At 53.3% G+C, this 26,185-nt stretch overlaps 2 protein-coding genes across 4 annotated transcripts in view; one reads left to right on the top strand and one right to left on the bottom strand.

The window, feature by feature from the left end:
• Positions 1-2,253: 2,253 nt before the first annotated feature.
• Positions 2,254-20,076, bottom strand: RIBC2 (RIB43A domain with coiled-coils 2). Of its 2 annotated transcripts, XM_049626512.1 has the most exons (7): positions 19,791-20,076; positions 18,456-18,537; positions 16,169-16,513; positions 11,910-12,028; positions 8,737-8,964; positions 3,813-3,979; positions 2,254-2,440 (listed from the first exon to the last, which is right to left on the bottom strand). In XM_049626512.1, exons 1-7 carry the CDS (start codon positions 19,902-19,904, stop codon positions 2,362-2,364), a joined length of 1,134 nt encoding a protein of 377 aa, XP_049482469.1. In that variant the 5' UTR covers positions 19,905-20,076; the 3' UTR covers positions 2,254-2,361. The 2 variants fall into 2 exon arrangements, with proteins under 2 accessions (XP_049482469.1, XP_049482470.1); XM_049626513.1 differs by lacking the exon at positions 3,813-3,979.
• Positions 20,077-20,150: 74 nt separating this feature from the next.
• SMC1B (structural maintenance of chromosomes 1B) overlaps positions 20,151-26,185 on the top strand; it is a 75,733-nt gene continuing 69,698 nt past the window's right edge. For both annotated transcript variants that reach the window (XM_049626502.1, XM_049626501.1), the window contains exon 1: positions 20,151-20,341. In XM_049626502.1, coding sequence (XP_049482459.1) covers positions 20,233-20,341 — 109 coding nt within the window. In that variant the 5' untranslated portion in view covers positions 20,151-20,232. The remainder of the gene's footprint in view (positions 20,342-26,185) is intronic.

The raw sequence follows: 26,185 nt of genomic DNA, 5'->3' as shown, positions 1-26,185 counted from the left end.
AAAATCCTCTGTGCTCCTCCCGCCCATTCCTCCCTCCCCGCGACTCCCTGGCAACCACTGATCATCTTACCGGTTTTGTCTTCTCCAGAATGTCATATAGTTACAATCACTCATTACGTAGCCTTTTCGGATTGGCTTCTTTCACCCGGTAATGTGCACCAAAGTTTCCTCCACATCTTTTGGTGGCTTGATAGCTCGTTTCTTTTGATCACTGATGACACTCTACGGCAGAGAGAGAGGGAGACACAGAACCCGAAGCGGGCTCCATCCAGGCTCCGAGCTGTCAGCACAGAGCCCGATGCGGGGCTCGAACTCACGAGCCGTGAGCTTACGACCTGAGCAGAAGTCAGACGCTTAACCGACTGAGCCCCCCAGGCGCCTCTAACTGGAATTTTTAAAGCCAGTCTGCGAGGAGATAATAAAGGAAGCAAGTAGACCAAAATCTTAACTGCAGGGTCTAGGTTAGTGGTGCCTGGGTGTATACTGTGCAATTCTGGCTTTCTTCTGTAGGTTTGAAAATTTTTATAATAAGATGTTGAGGAAAAGTGAGACAAAGCAAAGCCAAACCCTCCGGAGGGTGTGTGTCTGTGTGTGTAAAACCGTACGGGGCCGTTCAGAGCAGAGTGATGGAGATGCCCGGCGCCAGGGCCAAGTCTTGAGCTCCCTTCTCCTGCTTTCTCCTGGCGGGAGGTCGATCGTCACACCTGGAGGTGTCAGGGCTGTGGCAGGAACCTGTCCGGCGCCTGGCCTGGCTGGTCCTTCAATCACTGGGGTCACTTGCCCACTTGAGAACCACGGGGAACGTGTCATACTTCCGGTCACCAGCAGAGGGTGCACGTAAAGCAAACAAGCGCCCAAGGTTTCCAAACCGGGTCTTCCCCTTGGAATATTTTCCATAAAATGATGCAAAATTCAGCGCTTAAAGCAAGCTTCTCCACACTAGGGCCATGATCCCAGTCATACCGACGTGTTATTGATGGCTGCAGTGGGCTCCAAGAGCTCTCTCTCTCCCTTACTCGCCTGTGCCCGCCGGCCCCCGTACGACTCACCCTGCACTCCTTTGCAAGGATCTCCTTCATCAGCACCCCTGCCGGGCTGTGGGGGACCCTGGCACAGGGCCTCGAAGAGCACTCAGTGTGCAGCGGATGGACAGACATTACCTCCCATTTCTCACTTTATCTCCCTGCCCAAACGCGGCAGGACTGACCGTCTGGGTGGGGCGTCTCTCCTCCATCACCCGTACCCTCCCTCAAAGTGTGGCTTGTTCAGCCTGGCCAGCAACGTTCCGAATTGGATCATCCTGGGAGGCAATGGGACCAGGTGTCCCCTGCGTTCCCCCTGTTATGGGTTGAATTGTGTGCCCCGCCCCCCACCCTCAGAAAGATATGTTAGAGTCCTCACCTCCAGTATTTCAGCCGTGACCTTATTTGGAAATAAGGTTATTGTAGATGTAATTAGTGAAGATAAGGTCACTGGGGTGGGACCTAATCCAATACGACCGGTACCCTTACAAAAAGGGGAAATTTGGGGCACCTGGCTGGCTCAGTCGGTTAAGCGTCAGACTCTTGATTTCAGCTCGGGTCATGATCTCACGGTTCGTGAGCCGGTTTCTGGCCGATATGATGTGAACGGAGGTGAAGCGTACGTTGTCCGTGGCTCGTCCTCGAGGGCCAGGACTGCCCCCTTGGCTCCCTTGTGGCCCAATGACACAGAGCAGCATCCCTGGACCACAGGACGGGAGCTGGCAGAGAAGTGACGGAGGGCTGCTCCGGGAGCGAGACGTAAACTGCTTTGCTGAAGCCACTCTTGTTTTGGGGTCTCTGTTACCAGAACCAGGAGAGCCGGACGCCCTGGCTTCAACCCCAGGCCCGTCACTGCCTGTCCACGTGACCTTGAGCAAGACACTTAACGTGTCTGTATCTCAGGCTCCTCTCCCAGAGCAGATGAGTAATAAAGATACCCACCCTCCACTAGCCGCCCCGAGGGTCAAATTGTTCTAAATGCCTTGCATATAGTGAGTGCTCCCGTTAGCTTTCATGGCAGCTGGACCCGGGGTGCCGGTGACACACAGGCCCCCTCGGATGCCACTCTCTCTGGGATGGTCCTGGCAGGGCCACGTCTACGCCATCCCTGTACAGCCCCCACGGCTGCTCTGGGAACACACTTTCGGGGCAGAGCTGAACAGAAACCTCGTACACACACAGGGGAGGGGATTAACACGGTTTGCCCGCCGTGAAAAAGCAGAGTCGAAAGTCACTCCTGAAACACGGGGTGTATTTCTTTGTAATAAATGCGACTCTTCAAAAGGCTGCTGCGTTTTATGCATGAACAATTCAGAAGACAAGGACCGTGTCTTTTTCACTATCGACCTCCTGTATTAAATTGCGTGAAATAATCTTCAGTGGGTTGATTTGTACAGACTTCTTCCATATATTTTTTCCTGAAAATAAAACAAGGGGGAAAAAAAAATCAGCAAATGCCTGGTTTCCTAAGGAATCTATTTTTTTTAATATGTAGGAAGAAGGCCACAGACTTTTTACCCGTGTGTTAGCCCCGGGATACGGAATACATTCCAGCCCGAGGAGCTCAAGGGTGAGGGAGGGATGTGTTTTATCATTGCCCTGCGGTTACATTGGGTACTGGCACCGGCATAGTCTGCAGAGGTCTTAGAATTAGATCTCTGTGGACGTGGCTGTAAAGACATCTGTTCATTCCATTCTGTGGGATCATCTCTACTGCTCCTCTGGGGCCCCCAGCGGAAGTGACCAGCCAGCAATGGACCCGCCAGGAAATAGACACCTGATTAGAGAAAATACTGGTGGGTCTCTTCTGAGTTCAAGCCAAGAGCTTGATGGATACACAAATAACTAAGTCAATAAGTAATGTGGGGTTTGGTGTGGGGTTGGGGGGATTTCAGAGAGGGTGGTGAGGGGCAGAGGGACAGGAAGAGAGTCTTAAGCAGGCTTCATGCCCAGCACAGAGCCCAACCCAGGGCTCGATCTCATGACTATGGGATCATGACCCGAGCTGAAGTTAAGAGTCGGATGCTTAACCGACTGAGCCACCCAGGTGCCCCAATACTGTGTTTTTTGTTTTGTTTTGTTTTTTACCAAGTTCACCTACGGATCTGCATTAGACGTTTTCTGTCGCTGGCACTCTGAACTATGTGTGGGGTCTGTCTGTGTGAGGAAGAGACTCCAGCTTGCCCTTGGCAACTGCAGCAGCTGGCACGGTCCCTCCCCCCTGCGTCCCCCCCCGTGCTGGGCATGAAGCCTGCTTAAGACTCTCTTCCTGTCCCTCTGCCCCCCACCCCCCCGGCCACCTCCCGATGTCTATGCCAAGCAACCTCCTCAGAAAAGCCTTCTGACTCCCCCAGGCCCACTCAGAGCCCTCCCCTGGGGCTCCCAGGGCCCTGGGTGTACCCCACGACCCGCACCCATGTCTGAGCCGCTGGGGGGCGCTATGCCCACATGCGCGCCTCCCACGGAGGGTCTCCTGGCCTGTGCTGGCACCAGTGGTTTCCAAGCACTTAATTTCCGGCTTGTGGCTTTCAGCCCCTCTCTCCCTTCTGCTTGAATTCTCTACCCAGAGGCTGTGCCCGAGCCCAAGTCACTGCTGCGAGGGGGCTTTGGTGAGATACACAGCCGGGGCCTGGGGCCCTTGCGTGGGAAAGACTCGGGGAGGTGGGCCCGCGCTGCCTGCCTGACCATCCCCACGACTCGGCGGGATCTCGGCTCCGGTGCCCCCCGTCGGCCCCACCTGCTCGACCGTCACCCCTCCCCCTGCCCCTGCCCCTTGGCCCAGGCCCTCACTGCGAGCGCTGCTCCTTGGCCAGGCTGAGGTTGGCGCAGTCCAGTGCCCGGCGTAGGTCCCGCTGCTGGCGTTTCTGCTGCCGCTCTAGGAGCAGAGTGGAGCGAGCCCTCTGCACCCTCTGCCGGTCCCAGTCCCTGTCTCGCTGGCACTCTTCTTCCCGAAGCCGCTGGAGGGGGGAGAGGCGACTCACCACCACCGCCCCGCCTCCCCCAGGAAGAGATCCAGGGGATCGCCCGGGAGAATCGGCCTCTCATTTCACAGATGGGGAAACTGAGGCTCAGAGAGGGGGCAGGCAGGTGAGCAACATCATGCAGGGCATCAGAGGAGACCAGCGCCAGCTGCCAGCCCAGGGCTCCGTGGGCCCTCCTACCCGGACGCTGCCAGTGGGGCGCACTGCTGAACACGGGGATCACCTGGTGGCTTCTAGAACCTACTGAAGCGGCAGCCCCACCCAAGGCCAGCGGGCTCAAGGCCTTGGGGGTGAATTTCTGCATCTCAGCTAACTCCTCATCGGCTTCCAGCCCCCTCTATAAAAACCACTGAGCCCTAGAAGAGGAAACCCCATCAATGCGGAGGGAAGGGGTCGCTCCCAGAAACGTGAGCTGTTCTACCGGCCGTCCTGAGTCTGAATTATTGGTCAGCTCAGCCTTCTCCTGCAAAAGGAAGCACCGGGTCTGAAGATGAACACACCTCCTTCCCTTCCGTGGGCTTTAGGGCAGGGCTTCCGCTCACCCGATGAGCAGAAGTAGAGTGTTCAGCGGTGCCCACCCCCTCCCCCCCCCCCCAGCCCCCCCCACCCCCACCCCCACCCCCACCCCCGACCTGGGCCTGCCAGCCACTGGGTGCAGACGGGCTGGCAGAGGGCCCGGCCCCCCACCCAGGACCACCCAGAACTGGTGCCCGGTTCTGCCACCTACAGTGCAAGTCATTTTGCCTGTCTGAGCCTCAGTTTCCTCACCTGTAAAGTGAGGCTACTCACAGCTGCCCTGAGTCATAACACAAGGTGTTTTCGTCAAGAAATACAGGATGCTGGGGCGCCTGGGGGGCTCAGTCGGTTGAGCGTCTGACTTCAGCTCAGGTCATGATCTCACAGTTCGTGGGTTCGAGCCCCGCGTCGGGCTCTGTGCTGACAGCTCAGAGCCTGGAACCTGCTTGGGATTCTGTGTCTCCCTCTCTCTCTGCCCCTCCCCTGCTCACACTCTCTCAAAAATGAATAAATGTTTAAAAAATTTTTTAAAAGAATACAGGATGCTGGAGCGCCCTGGGGGGCTCAGTCGGTTAAATGTTTGACTCTTGATTTCAGCTCAGGTCACGATCTCAGGGTTTGTGGGTCCGAGCCCGGAGTTGGGCTCCGAGCTGACAGTACAGAGCCTGCTTGGGATTCTCTCTCTCCCCCTCTCTGCCCCTGCTCGCTCACTTTCTCTTTCTCTCTCTCTCAAGATAAATAAACTTGGGGAAAAAAAAAGAATACGGAGTGCCATGGGGACCTGCTTGCCCTGAACTAAGAGACAGACAGCCTACCTATTCTTTGTCTGACCTCAATTTTCCAAACTGTCTCCATGCAGAGGGGGGAAGTGCTCTGGAGGGCATACAGGGGTGCGGAAGGGGGCAGGCGGATTTCTGAGCGGTGAGGCCTGGTCTAGGCTTTTTTTCCCCTTTGCGCTTTTCGGTCTTAATTTTCTACGAAGATTGAAAATCAGATAAAAATGCTGCTCTGAGGACAGGTGGCCGTCCCTCCTTGCCAGACAGTTGGGCTGAATTGTAGGAGTGAAGGACAGAGCAGGGCCTGGCAAGGGCAACCCACATTCCCTGCCAACCTCGGGGCTCTTCCCACCTTGGGCTACTTCCCTGCCTGCCCCCGGCTGTCCCCTCTCACGCAGGGGCTGTTTTCCCTCCCACACTGTTGACCCTGTGCGCCTGGACGAGAGCCAGCAGGGGAGCTCTTCTACCCCCCCCTTTCCTGAGCCAGGCCGCTGCCCCTCCCCCAGTACCTGCCTGCTCAGAAGCTCACACTGACCGTGGCACCTGCCAGCACCCCACCTGGGGTGGTCATCTGCTGACCCTGGGGCAGCCCGTCCACCCTTGCAGGCCTGAGAACTTCCTTCTTCCTGCCTTCTCCGTGATCCCCCCTCCTCTCCAAAGACCTAGTGCCAGCCTATCAGCTGTCACCCCCTGGGCCCAGCCCACCAGTGATCCTTGAACTCCAGTGGGCATCAGAAGAACCCCTGGGGGGCTTTCCTGGCCCCAGACTGTGGGTCTGCCCCAGGATTTCTGGTTCAGAAGGTCTGGGGTGGGGCCTGAGAATCTGCATTTCTCCCAAGTTCCTAGGCAATGCCGATGTTGCCGGTCCAGAGACCCCCACTTTGAGAACATCTGCCCCCACCTTGTCATTACCAAGGATGTCAGCCTCCCTAGTGTCACCCTCAAGTGTCCGGTCCACCACTATTCTGATCTGCCTCTTCTACCCTCTCTCCAGCAGCCCGGTTTTTCGAGTCCTCGCCCCACCCCAGGACCTGCCATCCACTGACTGCGCGCTTTCTACTGTCCTGGCTCTCCTGTGACTTCATTTCCCTCCTCGTTCAGCCCGGCGTCCATGGCTGACACCCCCTGGTGCAGATGCCCTCGGTGCCCTCGAAATTCTCACTTGGGTCAGACATGCCGGGCAGGTCTGTACAGCTAAGCGTGGCCGGGGAACGTCATCTGATTGCACTCACTGAGGACACTTCAAGTGCATGACCTCCAGCCCTGGCTCTGCCTGGCCATCCCTCCCCTTTCTCCTAGGCCATTCTTTTCCAGCTCTCCTAATGACCATTCTCAGTCCTCGAACCCCCAACCTGACCCCCTCATCCTCGGCTGCTGACCTCCCTTCCTGTTTCCCCAGAAAATAGGGGTTCCAGAAGTGAAGCCCACCCCCACGGCCAAGGACGATCAGCCTGAGTTCCCACCCACCCCAAGCTTCAACTAGTGCTCCCAGGGCCTTGTTCTCCTGCTGGGGACACGGGCTCCAGCAAGTCCCCTCTGACATCAATTTCCCCCTCTCTACTGCGTCGCCCTCGTGGCATAACACATGTGCTGTTATTTCCATAATCAGAAAAAACAAACGCCTGTCCCCACCAGCTACCACCCCATTTCTCTGCACCTTTTTCAGCAAAACACTTTGAAAGCGGTGTCCGCATCGGTGGGTCTCACTTCCTTCCTGCCTGTTACCTTTCTGTCCCCCCCACGCCTCCTCCAAAGATGCTCCTGATAGAGTCCCCAGTGACTGCCCCCTGGATCCTGGGTTCAGCCAGCAGCCCAGCCACAGGGTTTGGCCTGGGGGCTCCCCTTGCTGGGTCCCTCCTCCCTCTTTGGCTGCTCCTTCTCAGCCCCCCTCGCTCTCTATAAATGAAGGTGGGGGTGGGGGTTGTCCCATGATTCAGTCCTTAGTCCCCTTCTCCCTGTCTTCACTCATTCCCTGCGTGACCTTAGCCAGGTTCGCTGCTTTAAATACTCTCTGTGTGGCCATGCCTCTATGCTTATGTCTCCAGACCTTGTTCTGAACTCCCGACTATGTATCCAACTGCCTACTGGCTTTAGGTTGTGGCAGAAAATGTTACTTGCCTCCCGGTAGCCATTTTTCTGTCTTCCTCAATAAAACCATTGCCGGCTACCTTGCCGCCTGAAATAAACACTACATTTCCCAGTTAGGGGCAACCTTGTGACTAACTGTTATCCAGTGGAATTTAAGTGGAAGTGTCCTGTGAAACTTCCGAGAAATGTCCTTAGAGTGTTCTTCCTCATTCCTTTCCCTGCTAGATGGACTATGCATGTGAGGGCTGGGGCTCAAGCAGCCACAATGTACTAGGAGGTGGGAGCCAGTTGCCAAGGATGGCAGAATGTTAGTCAGTGACCCTGGAGTTGCCATGTGATGTCTATATGCCAGAGATAAAGTTCTGTTTCATTTAAGATGCTGTTAGTTAGGGTTTTCTGCCATGCTCAGGCATGGAATCCTAACAGATACAGATGTGTAATGCACACTGCACACATATCATTTCCAAAATTGCGCTTGTGACTTCCATTCCCCTATCAACCTGCTCCTCTCGCCCTCTTCCTATCTCTGTAAATGCCAACTCCATCTATCTCATTGCCCAGGCCACAAGGCCTGGAGTAATCCTTAACTCCTCTGGGTCTCATATGCCCCACCCAACCCTTCAACCAATGCTGCTCACTCTACTTTCAAAATAGATCCAGAATCTGACCATTTCTCAGCACCCTGGCTGCCAGGGCCCTGGACCAGCCAACATCATCTCTCACCTTGACCGCTGCAACAGCCTCCGTAACAGGCCCTCTCCTCCCATCCCCCCCCCCCCACCCCAATAGAGCCTTTTCTCGAAACAGCAGCAAGAGGGATCCTGCCACACGTGTCACTCCTCTCAAAACCCTCCGGTGCTCCTCATCTCCATCACAGAAAAGCTCTTCCCCATGGGCTGCCAGGACCTTGACCTTCCCCCTCCCAGACCTCTTCCTCTCCCTCCCCCCTCATTCCTCCACAGCCCACCAGGCTCCCTGCTCTTCTCTACTCCTGCCTCAATGCCTTGTCCTTGCAGTTCATCCCCTGGTGGTCCTTCCTCCGATATTTGCAATATTTGCAATACTCGCGTGGTGCACTCCCTCCCCTCCTTCAGGTCTTTGTTCCAATGTCACTTCCCAGTCCCCTGGGGACCCTTCTCAAACTCAGCACCTTTCATCCCCTTGGCCCAGACTTACTTCCACCCCAGTACATATCTCCCTACCTCCCCAAACGTAAACCCCTTGAGAGCTGCTTCTAGGGACAAGTACAGCAGTGGTGAGAACTAGACGGCTGCAGGAAGGCAGCGGGTGGTACAGGTCTGCGGCTGGGGGCTGGGGGCTGGGGGCTGGGGTGGGGGATGGGCGGGCAGGTACCAGCTTCTCCTGGATTTGCTGCTTCTGAACCAGACGGATCTGCTCCAGCTGCTCCCGGGTCATGCCCTTCCAGCGGTCGGGGACCACGCGGTGGGGCCCGAAGGAGCTGGCTGCCTGCTGCGGGTTCTCAGAGAGCAGGTCCCCACGCAGCAGGTTGGAGATCTCGGCCAAGTCGTCTTCTTGTTCTTGTTTTTTCTCCCGAGTCTTCCTTTCCACTGACTCGGTGGCCTGCACAGGGGAGGACGGACAGTGAGGAAGATGCCCTGGGTGACCCCGTGGGGACTGAGGCAAGGCTGGCGCATCTCACTGGGGTCTCTTGAAGGAAGACAATGGTAAAGTGCGCCTGGGACAGGTGGGGCGGGGGCGGAGAGTGGGCAGGCGCGCAGGCGCGGGGAGGCCCTTGGACCCTGGCTGCCTGGGTGACGGGGGGCGCGAGGGCTGGGCTGAGGGAGCCCCCCTCTGCACTGATTTGTCGAAGCGGGGAGCGGCCTTCCCAGGTTAGGCCGCCATCTCCCCCAGGGCAGGGCTGCGTGCCCCTCCCAGTGGCCCTGGTCCCCTTGGGCGGCCGCAGGCCGCAGAGAACACCCGCCAGAGTGATTCACAACGGCGGTGACCCCTCAAAGGTGAAAATGCTCTCGATGCACGCCTGCCACGGGCCCCGGGGACAGACAGATTCCGGGTCAGATCCCTGCTCCGGGGAGGGTGAGGAGTGGAGGGACAGGGCCCTGGCCATGTGACCAGAGCAAGTCACGCCCCCTCTCTGGGCTGCAGCCAGTTCTCGGCTCGGTGTTACCCGTTCTCTCTAGCAGTAAACAGGACACTGGGCAAGGTGCCCGCACGCCGCGCGCGCTCACGAAAGGCCAGCTCGACGGCGTCACGGCAGCACGGGCTTTGCGGTGGGACGAGCCCGGACTCACGCACTGAGTTAATTAATTAAACAATTAATTCCTTGTTTATCGACTAATCATACCCCTCTGGCCGGGGAAGGTAGTTGGACGACAGTGCGCTAAACGGGCCAACACGCTGCGTGTATTAACTCGTTTAATCCCACGACGACCTCACGAGCACGTGTGACAGTCATTGCCGCTGGTCACAAACTATCTCCCCAGCTCCTCCTGCAAGGTGGCGCAGCCGTACTTCCCCACCTGCTTAGAGCGCTCGTGGCCACGTGGCTTCCTCGGGCCCGTGAAGTGTGAGCAGAGGTGACTGTCCTGGCAGGATGAGGTGGGGGTTCGGGGGGTGGGGGGAGGGACAGGACACGTTCTCCTGGGGGAGCAGCCCTCTTCTCCCAGGGGGACACCCTCCAGTGCCGGCCTCCTCTGCGGAGCCGGACCGGCCCGCCCGCAAGTGGCTCCGGAGGACGGTTACCTGGCCGTCTGCCTGGATGCTCCGGCCTGTTTCCACCCAGGAGCAGAGCCGCAAAAGCCGACGGCGGCTTCCCCGGGCGCGGGGGGCGTGGCCTGGGGGCGTGGCCTGGCAGCTCGCGCACGCGCGGAGCTGGGGGACCCGAGAGGGCTGGCGCGGTGCAGGCGCTCGCCGCGGAGGTTGCCGAGTGAGAGCGTCGGCGAGTGCGGCGACACGGTTTCCGAGAAGGCCAAGGGCGGTCCCCCAGCGGGAGCGCTCGCTAAATGATCCGCTGAGCCAATGAGCGAGCGACTAAATGAATGGCCGGAAGAGCGGCCGCAATGCACAGCACCCGGCGCCCGGCACCCAGCACCCGGCACCCAGTACGCAGCACACAGTACATGGCATATAGCACCCGGCACACAGTACACAGCATCCAGCACCAAGCACCCAGCACACGGCACCCGGCACCCGGCACCCAGTACACAGCACTCAGCTCACAGCACACAGTACACAGAATCCAGCACCCAGTACACAGCACCCAGCACCCAGCACACAGTACACGGCACACAGCTCACAGCACACAGTATACGGCACACAGCACCAAGCACCCAGCACACGGCACACAGCACCCAATACACAATACCCAGCTCACAGCACACAGTGCACAGAACCCAGCACCCAGCACACAGCATCCAGCACCCAGCTCACAGCACCCAGCTCACGGCACAGAGTACCCAGCACACAGTACACAAAAGCCCTATCTACCATGAATTCTCTGCGGGCCCTGGAGCAGGTGACCTCTCCTCTTGGGCATCGTCTGCACACAAGGCAAGGACCAGAGGATGTCTAAGATGGCCTTCGGTCTGCCGGCTGGTGCCTCGGTCTGCCCTTGGTCTGCCCCCATCCCTGGCAGTTTGTCCTCCTCGGTCCCCGCCCCACCGCCCCACCCCCCACCCCCTGCCCCGCTGAAAACCAACATTCTCTTTGGTCTCTGGTCCCGCCTCTCCGGGAGGTTTTGATTACATAAATGTCCCACCAGCAGGACATTTTTGAGCTTGTGTCTCCAATATATTTATCTCACAGCGTGATACCATTAGACCACACATGAACAGTGCTTCATAATACATACACATGCACACATGGGAGTTAAACACGGCCAGGCTGCAAAAACACTGGAGCAGAGTTCTATCCCTTCCTGCTCTCCAGCTCATCGTCCCGCCTGCCCTACTCCACAGACCACAGTTCTGGGCAACCGGTTCACCGGATAAATGAATCCAGGGCGGCCCCCATCCCACCCAGGAAGTAGAACTGCATTTGTAAAGAAGTCTGGAGCCGATTAACTGGAGGAATAGAGAGCTTGAAGCAAGGCCAGTGAGGGACCGGGCGGAGCAAAAGGCCGGAGGTGGAGAGTTTGGGAGGAGGTCCCGCAGAGTGTAGAGAGGAGGGAGGCGTCAGGAGCCCCGATCATCAACATGATGATTGTTGCCCTTAGTGAGTGCCAGGACCTGGTCTTGATGAGGATGAGCTCTGAGAGGTGACAAAGAAGTGAGACCAAGACAGGATGCCAGAGCAGTGCTGGATGGCCGTTTAGGTAGATGTCACTGTCCTCGGTGTTAGAGAAGAATCTGAGGTTTGCAGAGTTTAGACAAGCCCACCGCGCCCCCCCCCCCCATCCCCAGGCTCCCAAGCTCAGGAGCAGGGGAGGGGGCGCACTCAATCTGTACCAGGGCAGCCCCCGGGAGGGCCATGTGGATTGTGTGGTGTGAGCCGGTGAAGGGCTGAGCTTGGGACTTGGGACGGGGAGACTGGGGCGTCCCGGGAGCTACCTGGTTCCTGTTGAATTCTTTCACAGCTGCACAAACCGCCTTTCTGGTGGCACTTTCCAGACTCTGTAAATGCTTGGCCGTTTCATCAAACTGCAGCCTTGTCTTGAAGTAGAGGTCCTCTGAAAGGAAGCGAAACGCAGTCACACCTCGCTTGCCCACCCAGAGCTCCTTCCCAGGTGCGCAGAGCACCCTGTGGAGTGTCCAGCCACGCGTCTCTTCTTATCCTGCCCTCACCCAGAGAGAGGGGATGCTGAAGGCTGCTGGGACACTTAGATGAGGTGATTCAGGTAGAGCTCTTGGGTGCAGGCCCCAAGGGTCAGCATCACTACCGGGGATCAGTAAGGTCTGCTGGCGATTGGTGATGTCTGCTGGGGATGGGTAAATTCTGCTGGGGATTGGTGATGTCTGCTGTGGTCCTGGGCTGGGGCCCTCATCCATCTTCTTACAATGGACAAGAGAGCTCTGCTGTGGGGACCAGACGGGGCTCCGCAGAGGAGGGGTGTCAGAGTGGGGAGATATTCATGCAGTGACACTAGGACTTTTCCAGGCCAATGAGCAGCAGCAGCATCAGAAGAGGTTAACGTGGAACATCCAAACAACAAAAGGTAAAGATCTGGACTCAGATAAGAGCAGGCTCCTATCCCAGCCCAGACACTCCCTAGCTCTGCAAACCTGAACTATTACCCAACCTTTCCGAGCCTCCAGCCCTCATCTGGGAAGCAGGACAACTCCTACACTGCAGGGTTGTTACTTTAAAAAAAAAAAAAAAAAAAAAAAAGCCACCGATCCAAAGGTCCTTCACGTGGTGTTTGTGTCCCATGGCATCCTCCTGATGTGCAAACACAAGAGCAAACTCCAGCCGTGAGGCAGGGGCCTCCGTTCCACTTGAGCTTCATCTGTCTTCCCCTCCTTCATTCATCCTTTCAGTTGACACAGCGCCACGAGGAGGTACACACAGGACTGTGCCCTTTGCAGGGCACAAAGTGTGTAGTGACGGGCAAGACAGAAAGGGTTCTTCCTGCCTTTGGCGAACTTACTGTCTGGGCGATGAGCCAGGTCATAAACAGATGAACCCCGAAAGAGATCTATGAATGCACACTGCGGAAGTGCTGTAGGGGGAAAGTGTCCTGGGAGGGGACACGCTGGGAATATCTGGCTCAGGCAGACGGGGATGGGGAGGAAGAGAGGAAGAGTGCTTCTCTGGGAGGAAGTGACCTTGGAGCTGAGGTCTGGAAGGACAAGAAGCTGGGTGGAGAGCAGGTGCAACAGGTCTGACGTGAGCAAGGATCTGTCGGCACCCAGAAGTGAAAGGAAGCCAAGTGGCTGGAACACAGTGAGTGGGGTAGGGGGCACAAAGTGACACAGGGGCTGAGCAGTGGCCCAGCACGCAGGGCCCTGTAGGCTACAGAGGATTTTGCATTTTGTTCCAGAGGTAAGAGGGAAGCCATTGGAGGGTTTTAAGCTGGGATGGAGGGAGTAGGGGTGACATTGTTTAAAAATCAGCACTCTGACTGCTATGTTGAGAAGAGACCAGAAAGGACAAGAAAGAACATGAAGGACTATTAGAAAGCCCTTGGTGTGGTCCCTCCAGGTGATTAAAAAAAAAAAAAAAAGGTGGTGACTGGTATCACTGTGGTGACAGCAGGGATGGGAGAAGCGGGCCATTCAAGATACATGCAGGAGGTGGAAGGACAGGAATTGAGGATGGCCTGAGAACAAGGGTGGCTCAAGGAGGACTCCTGGGTTTGTGACTTGACTAGGAAGGAGGTGTCATTGATGGAGGGGAGGATGGTGGGGGGAGGAGCAGAGCCAGAGGGAAGTTCAGGGTTACTCTCCAGGCTGTTCTGAAGTGCCTGGGGAGATGTCCAGAGGGCAGTTCAAAGACCAAGTTCAGGGAGATGTCCAGAGGGCAGTTCAAAGACCAAGTCCAGGGAGATGTCCAGAGGGCAGTTCAAAGACCAAGTCCAGGGAGATGTCCAGGGGGCAGTTCAAGGACCAAGTCCAGGGAGATGTCCAGAGGGCAGTTCAAAGACCAAGTCCAGGGAGATGTCCAGAGGGCAGTTCAAGGACTAAGTCCAGGGAGATGTCCAGGGGGCAGTTCAAAGACCAAGTTCAGGGAGATGTCCAGGGGGCAGTTCAAGGACCAAGTCCAGGGAGATGTCCAGGGGGCAGTTCAAAGACCAATTCCAGGGAGATGTCCAGAGGGCAGTTCAAGGACCAAGTCCAGGGAGATGTCCAGGGGGCAGTTCAAGGACTAAGTCCGAGGCTGAGACAAAGTCTTTTAGCCAGAGATGGACATGTGGAGAGCCTGGGAGGTGGCTGAGATCTTGAAAGTCCTACGGATGCACTGTTCAACAGATATCTATGTGCCGAGAACGAAAGACAGAGCAGTGAATAAGACAGAGCAAATCTCCTGCCTTCAACGAGCCTGGGATAGGATGCTGGGGAGAGGGATGACAAATACATAACCACACAGTATGTCAGTGATGGGGCTTTGCAGAAAAATACAGCAAGGAAAGGGATACAGAGTATGGGCATGGGGGAGGGTATGGGGTTGCAATTTAAAATAGTGGTCAGGGGAGAGACCTCTCTGGTAAGATGGCATTTCATCAAAGACCCAAAGAAGGATAAGGGGCAAGCCATGCAGATATATGGGGAAATGTTTCCAGGCAGAGGAAACAGTAGGTGCAAAGGCCCTGAGGCAGAAGTGAGCCTGACACACTTAACATTCTGAGTGAGGAAGCCAGTGTGGCGAGAATGAAATGAATGAAAGGCAGCATGGTAGGGGATCATTCCAGACTACGAAAACCTTCCCGGTCCTTGAGATGAATCTGGTGCTTATTCTGAGTAAAATGAGAAGCTATTGGAAGGGTGTGCGCAAAAGATCTAGCTTAATTTTTAGCAGGATCATCCTGGTCACTGGGTTGAGAAGCAACTATAGAGGGCCAAGGGCAGAAGCACGGAGACCACCTGCAGGCGATTGCAAAAATCGCGCTGAGAGATGCTGACAGCTTAGCCCAGAGGGGTAAGAGTGGAGGTGGAGAGAGGCGGTTGTGATTTGGGGTGATTTGCTGCTGGACTGGACATGGCATTTGAGACCAAGGAAGGAGTCAAGACGCCTTGGGGTTGGGGCTTGAGCAACTGGAACAATGGAGTTCCCATTGACAGGGGTGGCGGTTCACGGGGGGCAGGCCAGGGTGTCTTGTGTTGACTCTGATAAGTTCGTTAGACACCCAAGAGCAGATAAACGTCCAGAGGTGACAGGACGTGTGGGCTGAGAATCAGGGAAGAATCCAGGCTGGAAGGGTACGTTTGGGGGAATGATGGCCTATCGGTGGTATCTAAACCCACGACACGAGTTGAGAGCGCCAAGAGACCAAGTGTGGTTGAGGCAGGCGGGGCGCAGAGGGCACTGGTAAGCAACAACACCCGGAGGTTGGTTGGGAAGGGGAGGAGAAACCAACCAGGGGGCCGGGGGAGGGGAGCCTCGATGAGAGCGGGTCCTGGAAGCTGGCGGAGGAAGTATTTCCAGGAGGAAGAGATGACCAGCTCTGGCACAGGCCGCGGACGGAGGAGCCGCCTGAAAACGGAGCTCGGATGCAGCAGCTTGGCAGTCACCTTGGGGCGCCCGGGTGGCTCCGTCGGTTAGGCGTCCGACCTCGGCTCAGGTCATGATCTCGCCGTTCGTGAGCTCGAGCCCCGCATCAGGCTTTGTTGCTGCCAGTTGGGAGCCTGGAGCCCGTTTCAGGTTCTGTGTCTCCCTCTCTCTCCGTTCCTCCCCCACTCGCACTCTTTCTCTCAAAACTAAATAAAAATTACCAAAAAAAAAATTTTTTTTTTAAAACAAAAAAAAAGAAAACACCGGTCACCTTAGTGCAGGCAGAGTTTACTGGACTTGTTGCAACTGCCTCAGGGATGGAGGTTGTTCCAGGTCTTGGAGGCTTTGCCAGAGAGGTTCCCTGGGCCTGGAGGGTCCTGGTGAGGACATGTGACCCCTGAGCCCTAGGCGCACCCTACCCCCCAACCCCCATCCAGGTGCAGGTGGATTTTTCACCTGCACCTGGCTGGAGCCCGGCGGGAGCACAGAGTTGCAAGCTCAGAAATGAAGACGTTTACATCCTGGAACACAGGCTCTTTCCCTGGCGGCCAACACAGCACAGTGGTAGGACGTGAAACACCAAACAAAGCAGGGGGAAACCCACGGGTTTGATTGGTCGGAGAAAGTATTGAGACCGGTTTGTCCCTTTTGGCTTCATTACCTGCACATCTTTGGTGGGCACGGGCACTCTCCCGTTCCCTCTGCTGTTGTAAGGACCATTCTCGGTTTTGTTCCTCCTGGAATTTCTTCCTCTCGTGGAAGTTTAAATCCTCTCCCATGAATTTCTGCATTCCCGATACTGTATTCCGAATATCGTTATCTGACTGCCTGGCTGGGAGATCTTTCCTAAGGGCTAGGGGGTCAGATAGGTCAAATTCACGGCGAGTTTCTGGCTTCTGGAAGGTCTGCTGGAAATCATGGATGGCTTTACAGAGGCTTTTCCTATCTCTCCTTTCTCGGCCTTCTAATATGCATGTGATTTTGTCATTTTGCCTCATTTCAGCAGCTAGAAGAGACATAGCATACCCACCCATGAGATTAACGTTCAGAGAAAAAATAAATTTGAATCCGCCTTAAAAAATAATTTCTAGTGATTCTAAAAGTAATATAAGCCTTCAAAATAGTACCACAACCATTAAAGAATCAGTATTTTAAAAAAATTTTTTAATGTTTATTTTTGAAAGAGAGAGAGAGAGCAAGCGAGCGAGTAAGCGGGGGAGGGGCAGACAGAGAGGGAGACACAGAATCTGAAGCAGGCTCCAGGCTCCGAGCTGTCAGCACAGAGCTCAACGCGGGGCTCGAACTCACAAACCACAAGATCATGATCTGAGCTGAAGTTGGACACTTAACTGACTGAGCCACCCAGGCGCCCCAAAATTAGTATTCTGAATATACAAAGAGTACCTACAAATCAGTTTACAAAACCAAACAACCAAAGAAAATAATGGGCCAAGAATAGGTACATATGTGTCTGTCCTATCATTGTTGTAAGTTTTATTTATCTTGTAAGAATTATTTTGTTCAAGTTTGTTTATTTATTTATTTATTTATTTAGAGTGTGCGAGCGGGAAAAGGGCGGGGGGGGGGAGAAAGAGAGAGAGAGAGAGAGAGAGAGAAAGAGAGAGAGGGAGATTCTCAAGCAGGCCCCACGCCCAGTGAGGAGCCCAATGTGGGGCTCGATCCCACAAACTGTGAGATCATGACCTGAGCCAAAATCAAGAGTCCCATGCTTAACCGACTGAGCCACCTAGGTGCCCCAGGTTTGAATTATTTTTAAACATGACAAAGGTAAACTGCTTAGGAACTAGAGAATGGTACAAAGAAAAAAATAAATTTCCCTTGTATTCCATCATTCCAACATCACCACTGCTGACATTTTGGTCTATTTCCTTTCTGTCTTTTTCTAAGCTTATTTCTTTTTATATATTTTAACATTTAATGGATAGCCCATGGTATATACAATTTTGCATCCTGCTTCTTTCTATTTAAAAAATCCTTATAGTGCTTTAAGAAGAAATAAGCTGGACCTGTTGCACCTGATGTGGGAAAGTGAATTCTATTTGGAATTTTTAAAAAAATGTTTATTATTTTGTAAGAGAGAGCTCGCGCGCAGGTGGGGCAGGGGCAGAGAGGGAGAGATAATCTTAAGCAGGCCCCACACTCAGCAAGGAGCCCCACTCAGGGCTCTATCCCATGAACCATGAGATCGTGACCTGAGTCAAAATCAAGAATCAGACACTTAACCTACTGAGCCACCCAGGTGCCCCTGTTTGGAATTATCTCAGAGCTCTGACAGTATCTTATCTTGCTCTGAGTCACCACAGCCAGTGTGAACCAAGAGTGTCCCTATGTCCTCTGGTGCAAGCAGCTGTCCCCAGGAGAAGGTCTGAAACTTTTTGGCAGAGGATGGTGTGTGTGTTTAAGGGTTTTCATGTCCGGTTTTTAAAGAAAACTGAGAACAGGGACGCCTGGGCGCATCAGTCGGTTAAGCGTCCGAACTTCGGCTCAGGTCATGATCTCACAGTTTGTGAGTTCCAGCCCCGCATCGGGCTCTGTGCTGACAGCTCAGAGAGTGGAGCCTGCTTGGGATCCTGCGTGTGTGTGTCTCTCTCTGTGTCCCCCCGGCTCGCACACACTCTCTCTTTCTCTCAAAAATAAACATAAAATTTTATGTTCTCGGGGTTATGTTCTCGGGTTTATGTTCCCGAGAACAATGTACATTTACCCTCACAATACATTTCCTACACCCCCCCATAGAATTCAATAGCTGTTTTCCTTTCAAGAGAGAAAGAATCAGCACATTAAGTTAACTGAGCACAAACAATGGTGAAATTTTAAAAGGACGAAGAGTGTGAAAATGACAAGCTTTTACACTTTTGAAGCAATGAGGACCGGAGTCTAGAGTTATACAGCCCCAGACTGCTAGCTAGGCTTCGAGAGATGCTCACCAAAAGTTTCATGTCTAGCTTTTTCGGTTGCTTCTTTAATCTTCTGGTCATGAACCTGAGCATCCCAGGCGTCTGTGTCTCCCTGGAAATGGAAAACAAAGGGGGAGGAGTTACAGCCAGATCATTTTAGTCGGTTGATAACAATCCTACTGATCTTTTTTTAAGCCTTGTTCCACTGTTAACTAGTTGTCTTAGGTACACATCAGTTCTTTTCATACCTTTTCAGCCTGTCCCCAGAGCTTCCTTCTCCCTTTCTCTTAGTTGATAGATATCTGCAGAACAGAACAATTCCTCCTCTAGGAAGCACTGATGTCCTCTCCCAGTCTCAGTCTGTGCACCCCTGACACCCCATGCTCCCCTCCCTCACAGCCCTGATTCCACTGCTGTGAGCAGTGGACCATTTTTGGTTTTTGTAATATAGTTAATTTTTTTTAGAGTATGTTATTTATTTATTTACGCGAATTCAAGTCAGTTAACATACAGCGCAGTATCGGTTTCAGGAATAGAACCCAGTAATTTATAACTTACATACAACACCCAGTGCTGATCCCAAGTGCACTCCTCCTGAAGGCTCATCACCCATGTAGCCCAGCTCCGCCCTGCCCCCCCCCCCCCAACCTCCGGTTTGTTTTCTGTATTTATAATTTTTTAGTGTTTATTTTTGAGAGAGAGAGACAGACAGAGCGTGAGTGGGGGAGGGGCAGAGAGTGAGGGAGACACAGAATCTGAAGCAGGCTCCAGGCTCTGAGCTGTCAGCACAGAGCCCAATGCGGGGCTCGAACCCACAAACTGTGAGATCATGACCTGAGCCGAAGTGCGAGGCTCAACCGAAGAGCCACCTAGGCGGCCCTGTCTTCTGTATTTAAGAGTCTCTTACGGTTTGCTAATGTGACCGTTTTAACGCCAGAGTCCATCGGGCCATGAACTCTGCAAGGTCAGGCAGGGATTGCCATATTCCTCATTTCCTGGGCCCAGCTGGGGCGTGCCACAAAACAGTAACTCGCTGGCATGTGTCAAATGAATAGACTGGAAGGAACCCCCGGTGGTGCAGAAAATCCGGCTCAGAGAAACGAGACCCGCCTTCCGGTCTCTGACTAGCCACTCACTGCAGACAAGCTCCGTCCCTGCTGCAGGACTCAGTTTGCCTGTCCTGCAAGTGAGAGGGTAGGTGTCTGCGAAGGGCTTCCCCCTCTTCGGCAGTTAACACGACGAGCTGGTGCCCTTTGCGGCCGTGCTTGGATCAGCAGCTTCGCTGCAAGGGCTCATCCCTGGTCTCCGCCGCCCGCCCCTCGCTGCCCGCCCCCCTCCCCATTCCCACCGGGTAGAGGTCCTCACCCCGATGATCCTGTTCCTGGCGTTGAAGATCCGTTTCTGCCGGCACAGCTCCCCATGCGTCCTCTTGGCCAGGCTTAAGTACCGCTCCAGGTCTCTGGGCTGCGCTATCTCCATGGCTGGAAATCGCGAAGAAACTCTGAGGGGGTTTTAAGACAAACGAGATGAAAAAGGAAAGACAACCACAATAAAACAAGCTGCAGCCTAAGCCAGGCTGGCTCCCTAGGAGGCCGGGCGGGTGCGAATCGAGCCGGCTCCGCAAGCTTTCAGTCCTCGTGCGACCTCTCCAAGCCCCGCTCTCCTCGGAAACGTAAACAACCCGGTTGCTTGGGAACCGCGCGGCGCTCGCCGGAGTCTCGCTCTCCTCTCGCGAGATGCCGCAAGCACTTCCCGCGCTTTCCCGCCGGCGTGTGCGGACGCCGCTTGAGGCGCGGAGGGCGCAGCCATGGGTCGTTTGGAGGTGTTGCTCGTGGAGAACTTTAAGTCGTGGCGGGGCCGCCAGGTCATCGGCCCCTTCAGGAGGTTCACCTGCATCATCGGCCCCAACGGCTCCGGTAACTGGGACCCTGAACGCCTCTGCCCTCCCGGGTCACCCAGAACCCATTCTGCCCGAGGGGACGTAACGTGGGGGCGGCCTAGCGTGCTGGACGCGGGGCGGTTACGGCCCGTGGGCCTCCGCCAACCCCCCGGGCGCCCACCCCGCCGCCCTGAGCCCCCGGGTGCCCACCTTCACCCTCGTCCTCCACCCCCAGCCCCCCGCCCCACCCCCCCACGGTGCCCCGGCCCCCGCCGCCAGGCGCCCGGCCGCCACCCCCGGCCCTCCACCAACCTCCCGAGCGCCCACCCCCGCCACTGGGTGCCCACCGTCGCCCCCAGCCCTCCGCCAACCCCTCCCCGGGGGGCCACCCCCTCTCTGTGCCCCCAGCCACCAGGTGCCTTCCGCCCCAGGGCCTCGTCCACCACCCCCAGCCCTCCGCCACCAGCCCCGCCCGCCCCAACTGCCACCCAGCGCTCTTGGCCCTTCCCCCTCCTGAACCGTGACCCCTCCGCCCCAGTCCCAGCCCCTCCAACAACCACGCGGGGCGCAGACTCCCACCCTGCGCTCCCGGCCCAACGCCGCTGAGACCCCCCACTTTCCACCCCCAGCACCCGGCCCTCCGCCCACGCCTGCCCTGTGCCCCCAGACCCCGCCGCCGGGTGCCCACCCTTGCCCTCCGCCCCCACCCCTCCGTCGCCTGACCCTCCACTCCCAGCCCCTGCCGCTTGCTCTCTGCCGCCCGCCCCCCGCCCTCTGGCGTCCGGACCCAGACCCTCCACCCCTTGGTCCCCGCGCCCTCTGCAGCGGGGCCACGACCCCTCCTGCACACCAATCCCGGGTTTGTCCAGGCCCCTCCTCTCCTTTGCGCTGGCTCGGCGAGCTTCGCTTCGCCGCGGCTTCTCCCGCCCTCCCAGTTAGTTCCCTCTTGTCACCAGCGCGCTGTGACGGCGCACACGCGGGTTGTGTCTTTCCCCACAGCGTCCGCTCATTTCAGTTATAAAGCGAGGTTACCGTACAGCAGGGTCGGGATTCCAGACTCGGCCACCTTTCGCCACCCGTGTAACTTAGCTTCTTCTTACACGTCCCGCAAAGCACAAGGCACAAAAAAGCCAGATGAACCGGAGGCAGGAAGCCAAGCAGCCCACCCTGGAGTCCGTCTGAGCGCCCTGTTGAGAGGAGGCCTCGGTCAGGGTCTCTGCTCAGTACCTCCCGCTTTCTAAGTCCAAGCCGGGAAGGACCTCTGTTCTTTCCTGAGATCAACCCTGCAGAGCCTTCCACCAGCTGCCGTTTTGAGGTGGTCAGACATAGAGGGCTCAGTGTCTGGGGAGTCTGACACCTGGCTGCAGAAATCCTCCTTTTTTAAAAAACGTTTGTTTTGAGACAGAGCGTAAGCAGGGGAGGGGCAGAGAGAGAGGGAGGCACAGAATCCGAAGCAGGCTCCAGGCCCTGAGCCGTCAGGACAGAGCCCAACGTGGGGCTCGAACCCACGAACCGTGAGGTCGTGACCTGAGCCGAAGTCGGAGGCTCAACCGACTGAGCCACCCAGGCGCCCCCCCCCACCCTCTTTTTTTTTTTTTCTTAATTGAGCGAGAGGGATGGAGAGAGCGTGCAGGCTCATGTGCCCAAATGGGGGAGGGCAGGGGGAGAGGGAGGGAGAGACTCTTAAGCGGGCTCCACGCTCAGCTTGGAGCCCCCACAAGGCTTATTACCCTCCTGATGGTGAGATCACAACCTGAGCAGAAATCAAGAGTCAGAGGCTTACCCGACCGAGCCTCCCAGGTGTCCCCCACATCCTCTCTTTTTAAAGGGGTTTGATCAGGCCTGGCCTTTGCCGTCCTCTCTCTTTCCTTCTGCTGGTTATCAGTTCTGACTGTGTCACCGGCTGATGCTGGTCTGGGCGATATCCGGTCTCAGCTGAAGTGCCCTGAGCTGCTCTGTCGTTGACACAGGCCCCTGCTTGACGTGAGTGGCTCTGTCTTACTCTCTACACTTCTCCTCTCCATCCCCTTCCCTTCCTCATCCAAAGACAGAGAGTGAGATCTGAAGGAAATAATTGGTTCTAAGGAGCCTGAACAACATTTTGGATTCAAGGAACTTTCTACACAGGAATATTGTAATAATAATGGTTGGGGCGCCTGGGTGGCGCAGTCGGTTAAGCGTCCGACTTCAGCCAGGTCACGATCTCGCGGTCCGTGAGTTCGAGCCCCGCGTCGGGCTCTGGGCTGATGGCTCGGAGCCTGGAGCCTGTTTCCGATTCTGTGTCTCCCTCTCTCTCTCTGCCCCTCCCCCGTTCATGCTCTGTCTCTCTCTGTCCCAAAAATAAAAATAAAAAACGTTGAAAAAAAAAAATTAAAAAAAAAAATAATGGCATGCATGGAGTCTCACCAAGTTCCTGGCACCCCTATTTCTGTTTAACCCTCGTAAATGGGTATTATCCCATTTTATGGTTTAGGAAACAGGTTCAGAGGGGCCAGATGACTTTCCAAGGTTGCCCAGTAAGGGGCAGAGCCTGGACTTGAGTTCCGAGTTCGGGCCTGGCTGGGCTCCCCACTGCTCTGTGATAAGAAACAAGAGATGTAATGACCCCGGCTGCTGGAGGGCCTGAAATGATAATTACTTTGAGATTTTTCCTAACTCTCAAGTCTTCTTTTGGCTCTCTCAGTCCAGATTTCCTTTCTGAGCCCGGAAACCATTCTTGGGTTGAAAGATAATGTTTGCCTGAATAAATTAACTTATTTGACAGACCTTGAGTAGGAAACTGAAATTTGTGTTTTCCTGGCACTCCAACCTGACGTATAATTATTGTGAAACTTCTGTTGCTTTATAAAGATAAGTACTGTTTAATGTTTTCTTTGCAGTTAGTGTATGTGAAAGAATACGTGAGCTTGGAAATATGCACATAATTGAGGATTTTCATGCATCTTCTGTGTAATATACTTCCTCATTCACGCTTGATTCTGTTGTCAAAAAGACACTGAAAAGATAATTATTATAAACATTCCTTACGTTCTTACCCTAACCTTCACTCATGTATCAGGTTACCAGACCCACCGTCGGTTGATTTTCTTCACCTTTTAACTGGTGATTATGTGAAGGGTTGCTCAATTGTGTTTTGTACTTACAACAGTGTAATATTTTGAGTGTGTGTTTACATGAAATCTTATACTACAGTCAGCCTAAAATACTTGCCCATTACCACTCAAGATCCTGTTGAAGTGATGTTTTGAACCTTTTAAAACTAGTGCCAAACTGTAAGTTTCAAAATATTCTTATCTCTTATCTTAATTCAACAATACATATTGTGATTAACAACAAATCTTAAGGTTATTGTGAAAATGCCTTCACAAATTCCTCTTGTCCCGGTGCCCTGGAAGCTGCACTTCCCTCTTGAGAATTTGTGGTAACCCAGAGACTTTACTTAGAACCATAGAAAGCCAGTCATGGATTCTTTTAGCATTGCCTTTAATATAATCTCTCTACAACAAAAATTTCTGGTTTACTTATTGCTGAATTTTGCATGAGCTATTCACATTCTCCTTCTATACGAAGGCTAAAATTCAGTATAATACTCATCCAAGACTAATTTAATGGGTGGTATTTCATTTATATTCATTTGAACACTTGTTAATAAGTCATCTTTTAATAAATAATCTTAACGGAATTACTGGCACATTTAGGTAGATTTTATTAAACCAATTGATAATTACCTGTTACATCCATTTTCTCTTAAACTTCAATTTAGCTAGTTAGTCATACTTTTTGTAATAATTTCCTATTGTCACCACCTGTCAAAATTTGACATGTTCTCATTTGTTTTTAGTAAATCTAATGTTGATTTTTTGTGGTAGTGGGAAAAATCTCATTTTGATTTTAACCTTAGTGTTCTCCACTTGAATTTAGCAAATAGTTTTTGCATATACTTAGTGTTAGAAGCAGAAGAAGGTATGTATTATAAGACAGCTTCTGCTCTCAAGGTTTAGGGAGTATAAGAAAGTACACTAATTGAAATAGGAGACCCAGTAACATTGTTTATGGAACTTTAAGCAAGGAAAATACTAGATCTGATTTGGGGAGGTATGGACAAGAAGAGGTCAAGATTAGGGAAGGTTTTCTAGAGGAATTATCATTTGAACTGGCTCAAAGAGTAAAGAGTATTTTTCCAGGGGTTTGGGAAGGTCTGTCGGTGGGACAGCTCATAGTCCAAATTGACGAGAATGTGTAGAGGAGCGGCAGGATATAACGTTGAAATCCTTTTGAGTCAGTCCTTGCCAGGGTGATATATTTAACTTTATGGAAGAAAATGGTAGACTTTGAAGCATATTTAGCAGAGAAGTTCTACAAGTGTACCTGAGTCCTCTCCACCTCTGTTTTAAATCCTTCCCCCTTTTATTTTGTAATTCTTTCTCTGGATTTTATCTTTCTCCCTTATTGGGTAGTTTTCATTGGCATTAGTACATGTCTTATTATCACTCTTATAACATAGAGGGTATATAGCTGTATGAAAAGAAAGTATAGTACAATGTTAATTGTAGAATTTAGTGGTAAATGTATGGGTGTTTACTATGAAATTTTTTCAACTTTCTTGTAAGTTTGAAAATTTTATAGGGGCGCCTGGGTGACTCAGTTGGTTAAGCATCTGACTGTTGATTTTGGCTCAGGTCATGATCTTACTATATCATAGGATTGCACTTTGGGCACAGCGTGGAGTGTGGAGCCTGCTTGGTACTCTCTCTCTGCCCCACTTGTGCTCGCTCTCTCTGCCTCTCTCAAAATAAATAAGTTGAAAAAAAAAATTTATGAAACGCTTGGGGGAAAATCCCTTGAACTTCACTGTCTCTTTAGGCTATTGCCCCAATTTATCAATACAGTGAAACTCTTTGAGCCATTCTCAATGCTCTTGATTCAGTTTTCAAGTGTGATTTCAAGTTTTCAAGCTCCACTGAAATTTCTCTATGTCACTGTTGACCTACATCTTGTAAGAGTCAGTGGCCAATTTCCTATCCTCATTCCCTTTGATATATCAGTGGTATTTCATTCACTTAAAAATGATTGAATGCCTACTGTATGCCATGTACCATTCTCATCAGTGAACAAACATAAAAATCCCTTTCCATATAGAACTTACATTCAAAGGTGGAGAGACAGACAACAAACTAAATATGAAAAGTATATAGAATATTAAAGTGTTAAGTAATAAGGAGAAAAATAGAAACAGAGATAGGAAGTCCTGGGGGTGTTTTTAAAGAAGTTGGTCAAGGGAAGGTCTTGCTGTCTAGGTGGCATGATAGATCTCATTTCATCCCTCCCTTGGGTCACTTGGCTCTTTTTGACTTTGTGTACCAACTAGGTTTTCTCCTGTTTCACTGGCAAGCCCTCAGTTATTGGCTGCTTCTCCCCTGGGTCTCTTAAGCACTAGAATCCTCCCACCCCCTGGAAATAGGTCCTTTGTCTTTCTCTTCCCTGTGTTCTTTTCCCACATGATCTTATTCAGTTTCATGGCTTCAAATGCCATCTTTACGCTACTGACTTCCAAAATTATATATCTAGCCTATAATATTCAGCATATTTTCATTTTTTGCTACTTCTAGTAGACCTAGAAGTCGCCTAGCTGGCTCAGTCAAGTTCAGACCCCACGTTGGGCATAGAAATTAATGCCCACGTTGGGCATAGAAAATAAAATCTAAAAAAAACAAAGTACTATAATCAGAAAGAGTAGCAAATTTCCTCTCCCCCACTTCCATGAGACCAACTTATTCCTTCCTAGGTCTTACCTGCTTGGTAAGGGATGCAGTTTACTCATTTATTCAGACCAGAAACCCAGAGTCATTCTTTATTCCTCCTTCTACGCTCCACTTCCCTC

Source organism: Panthera uncia, chromosome B4, assembly GCF_023721935.1.
Source record: "Panthera uncia isolate 11264 chromosome B4, Puncia_PCG_1.0, whole genome shotgun sequence".
NCBI classification, from domain to species: Eukaryota; Metazoa; Chordata; class Mammalia; order Carnivora; family Felidae; genus Panthera; species Panthera uncia.
Note: the sequence above shows the minus strand (reverse complement) of the source record. Positions and strands in the feature narration are given on the sequence as shown.

What these genes read in the sequence shown, in the direction of transcription:
- RIBC2 (XM_049626512.1), bottom strand. Translation starts at nt 19,904, where the DNA reads ATGGAGATAGCGCAGCCCAGAGACCTGGAGCGGTACTTAAGCCTGGCC. An exon ending in TGCCCACCAAAGATGTGCAG is followed by an intron (nt 12,029 to 16,168) that starts GTAATGAAGCCA and finishes GCTTCCTTTCAG; the next exon opens with AGGACCTCTACTTCAAGACA. An exon ending in GCCAAGGAGCAGCGCTCGCA is followed by an intron (nt 2,441 to 3,812) that starts GTGAGGGCCTGG and finishes TTTTATTTTCAG; the next exon opens with GAAAAAATATATGGAAGAAG.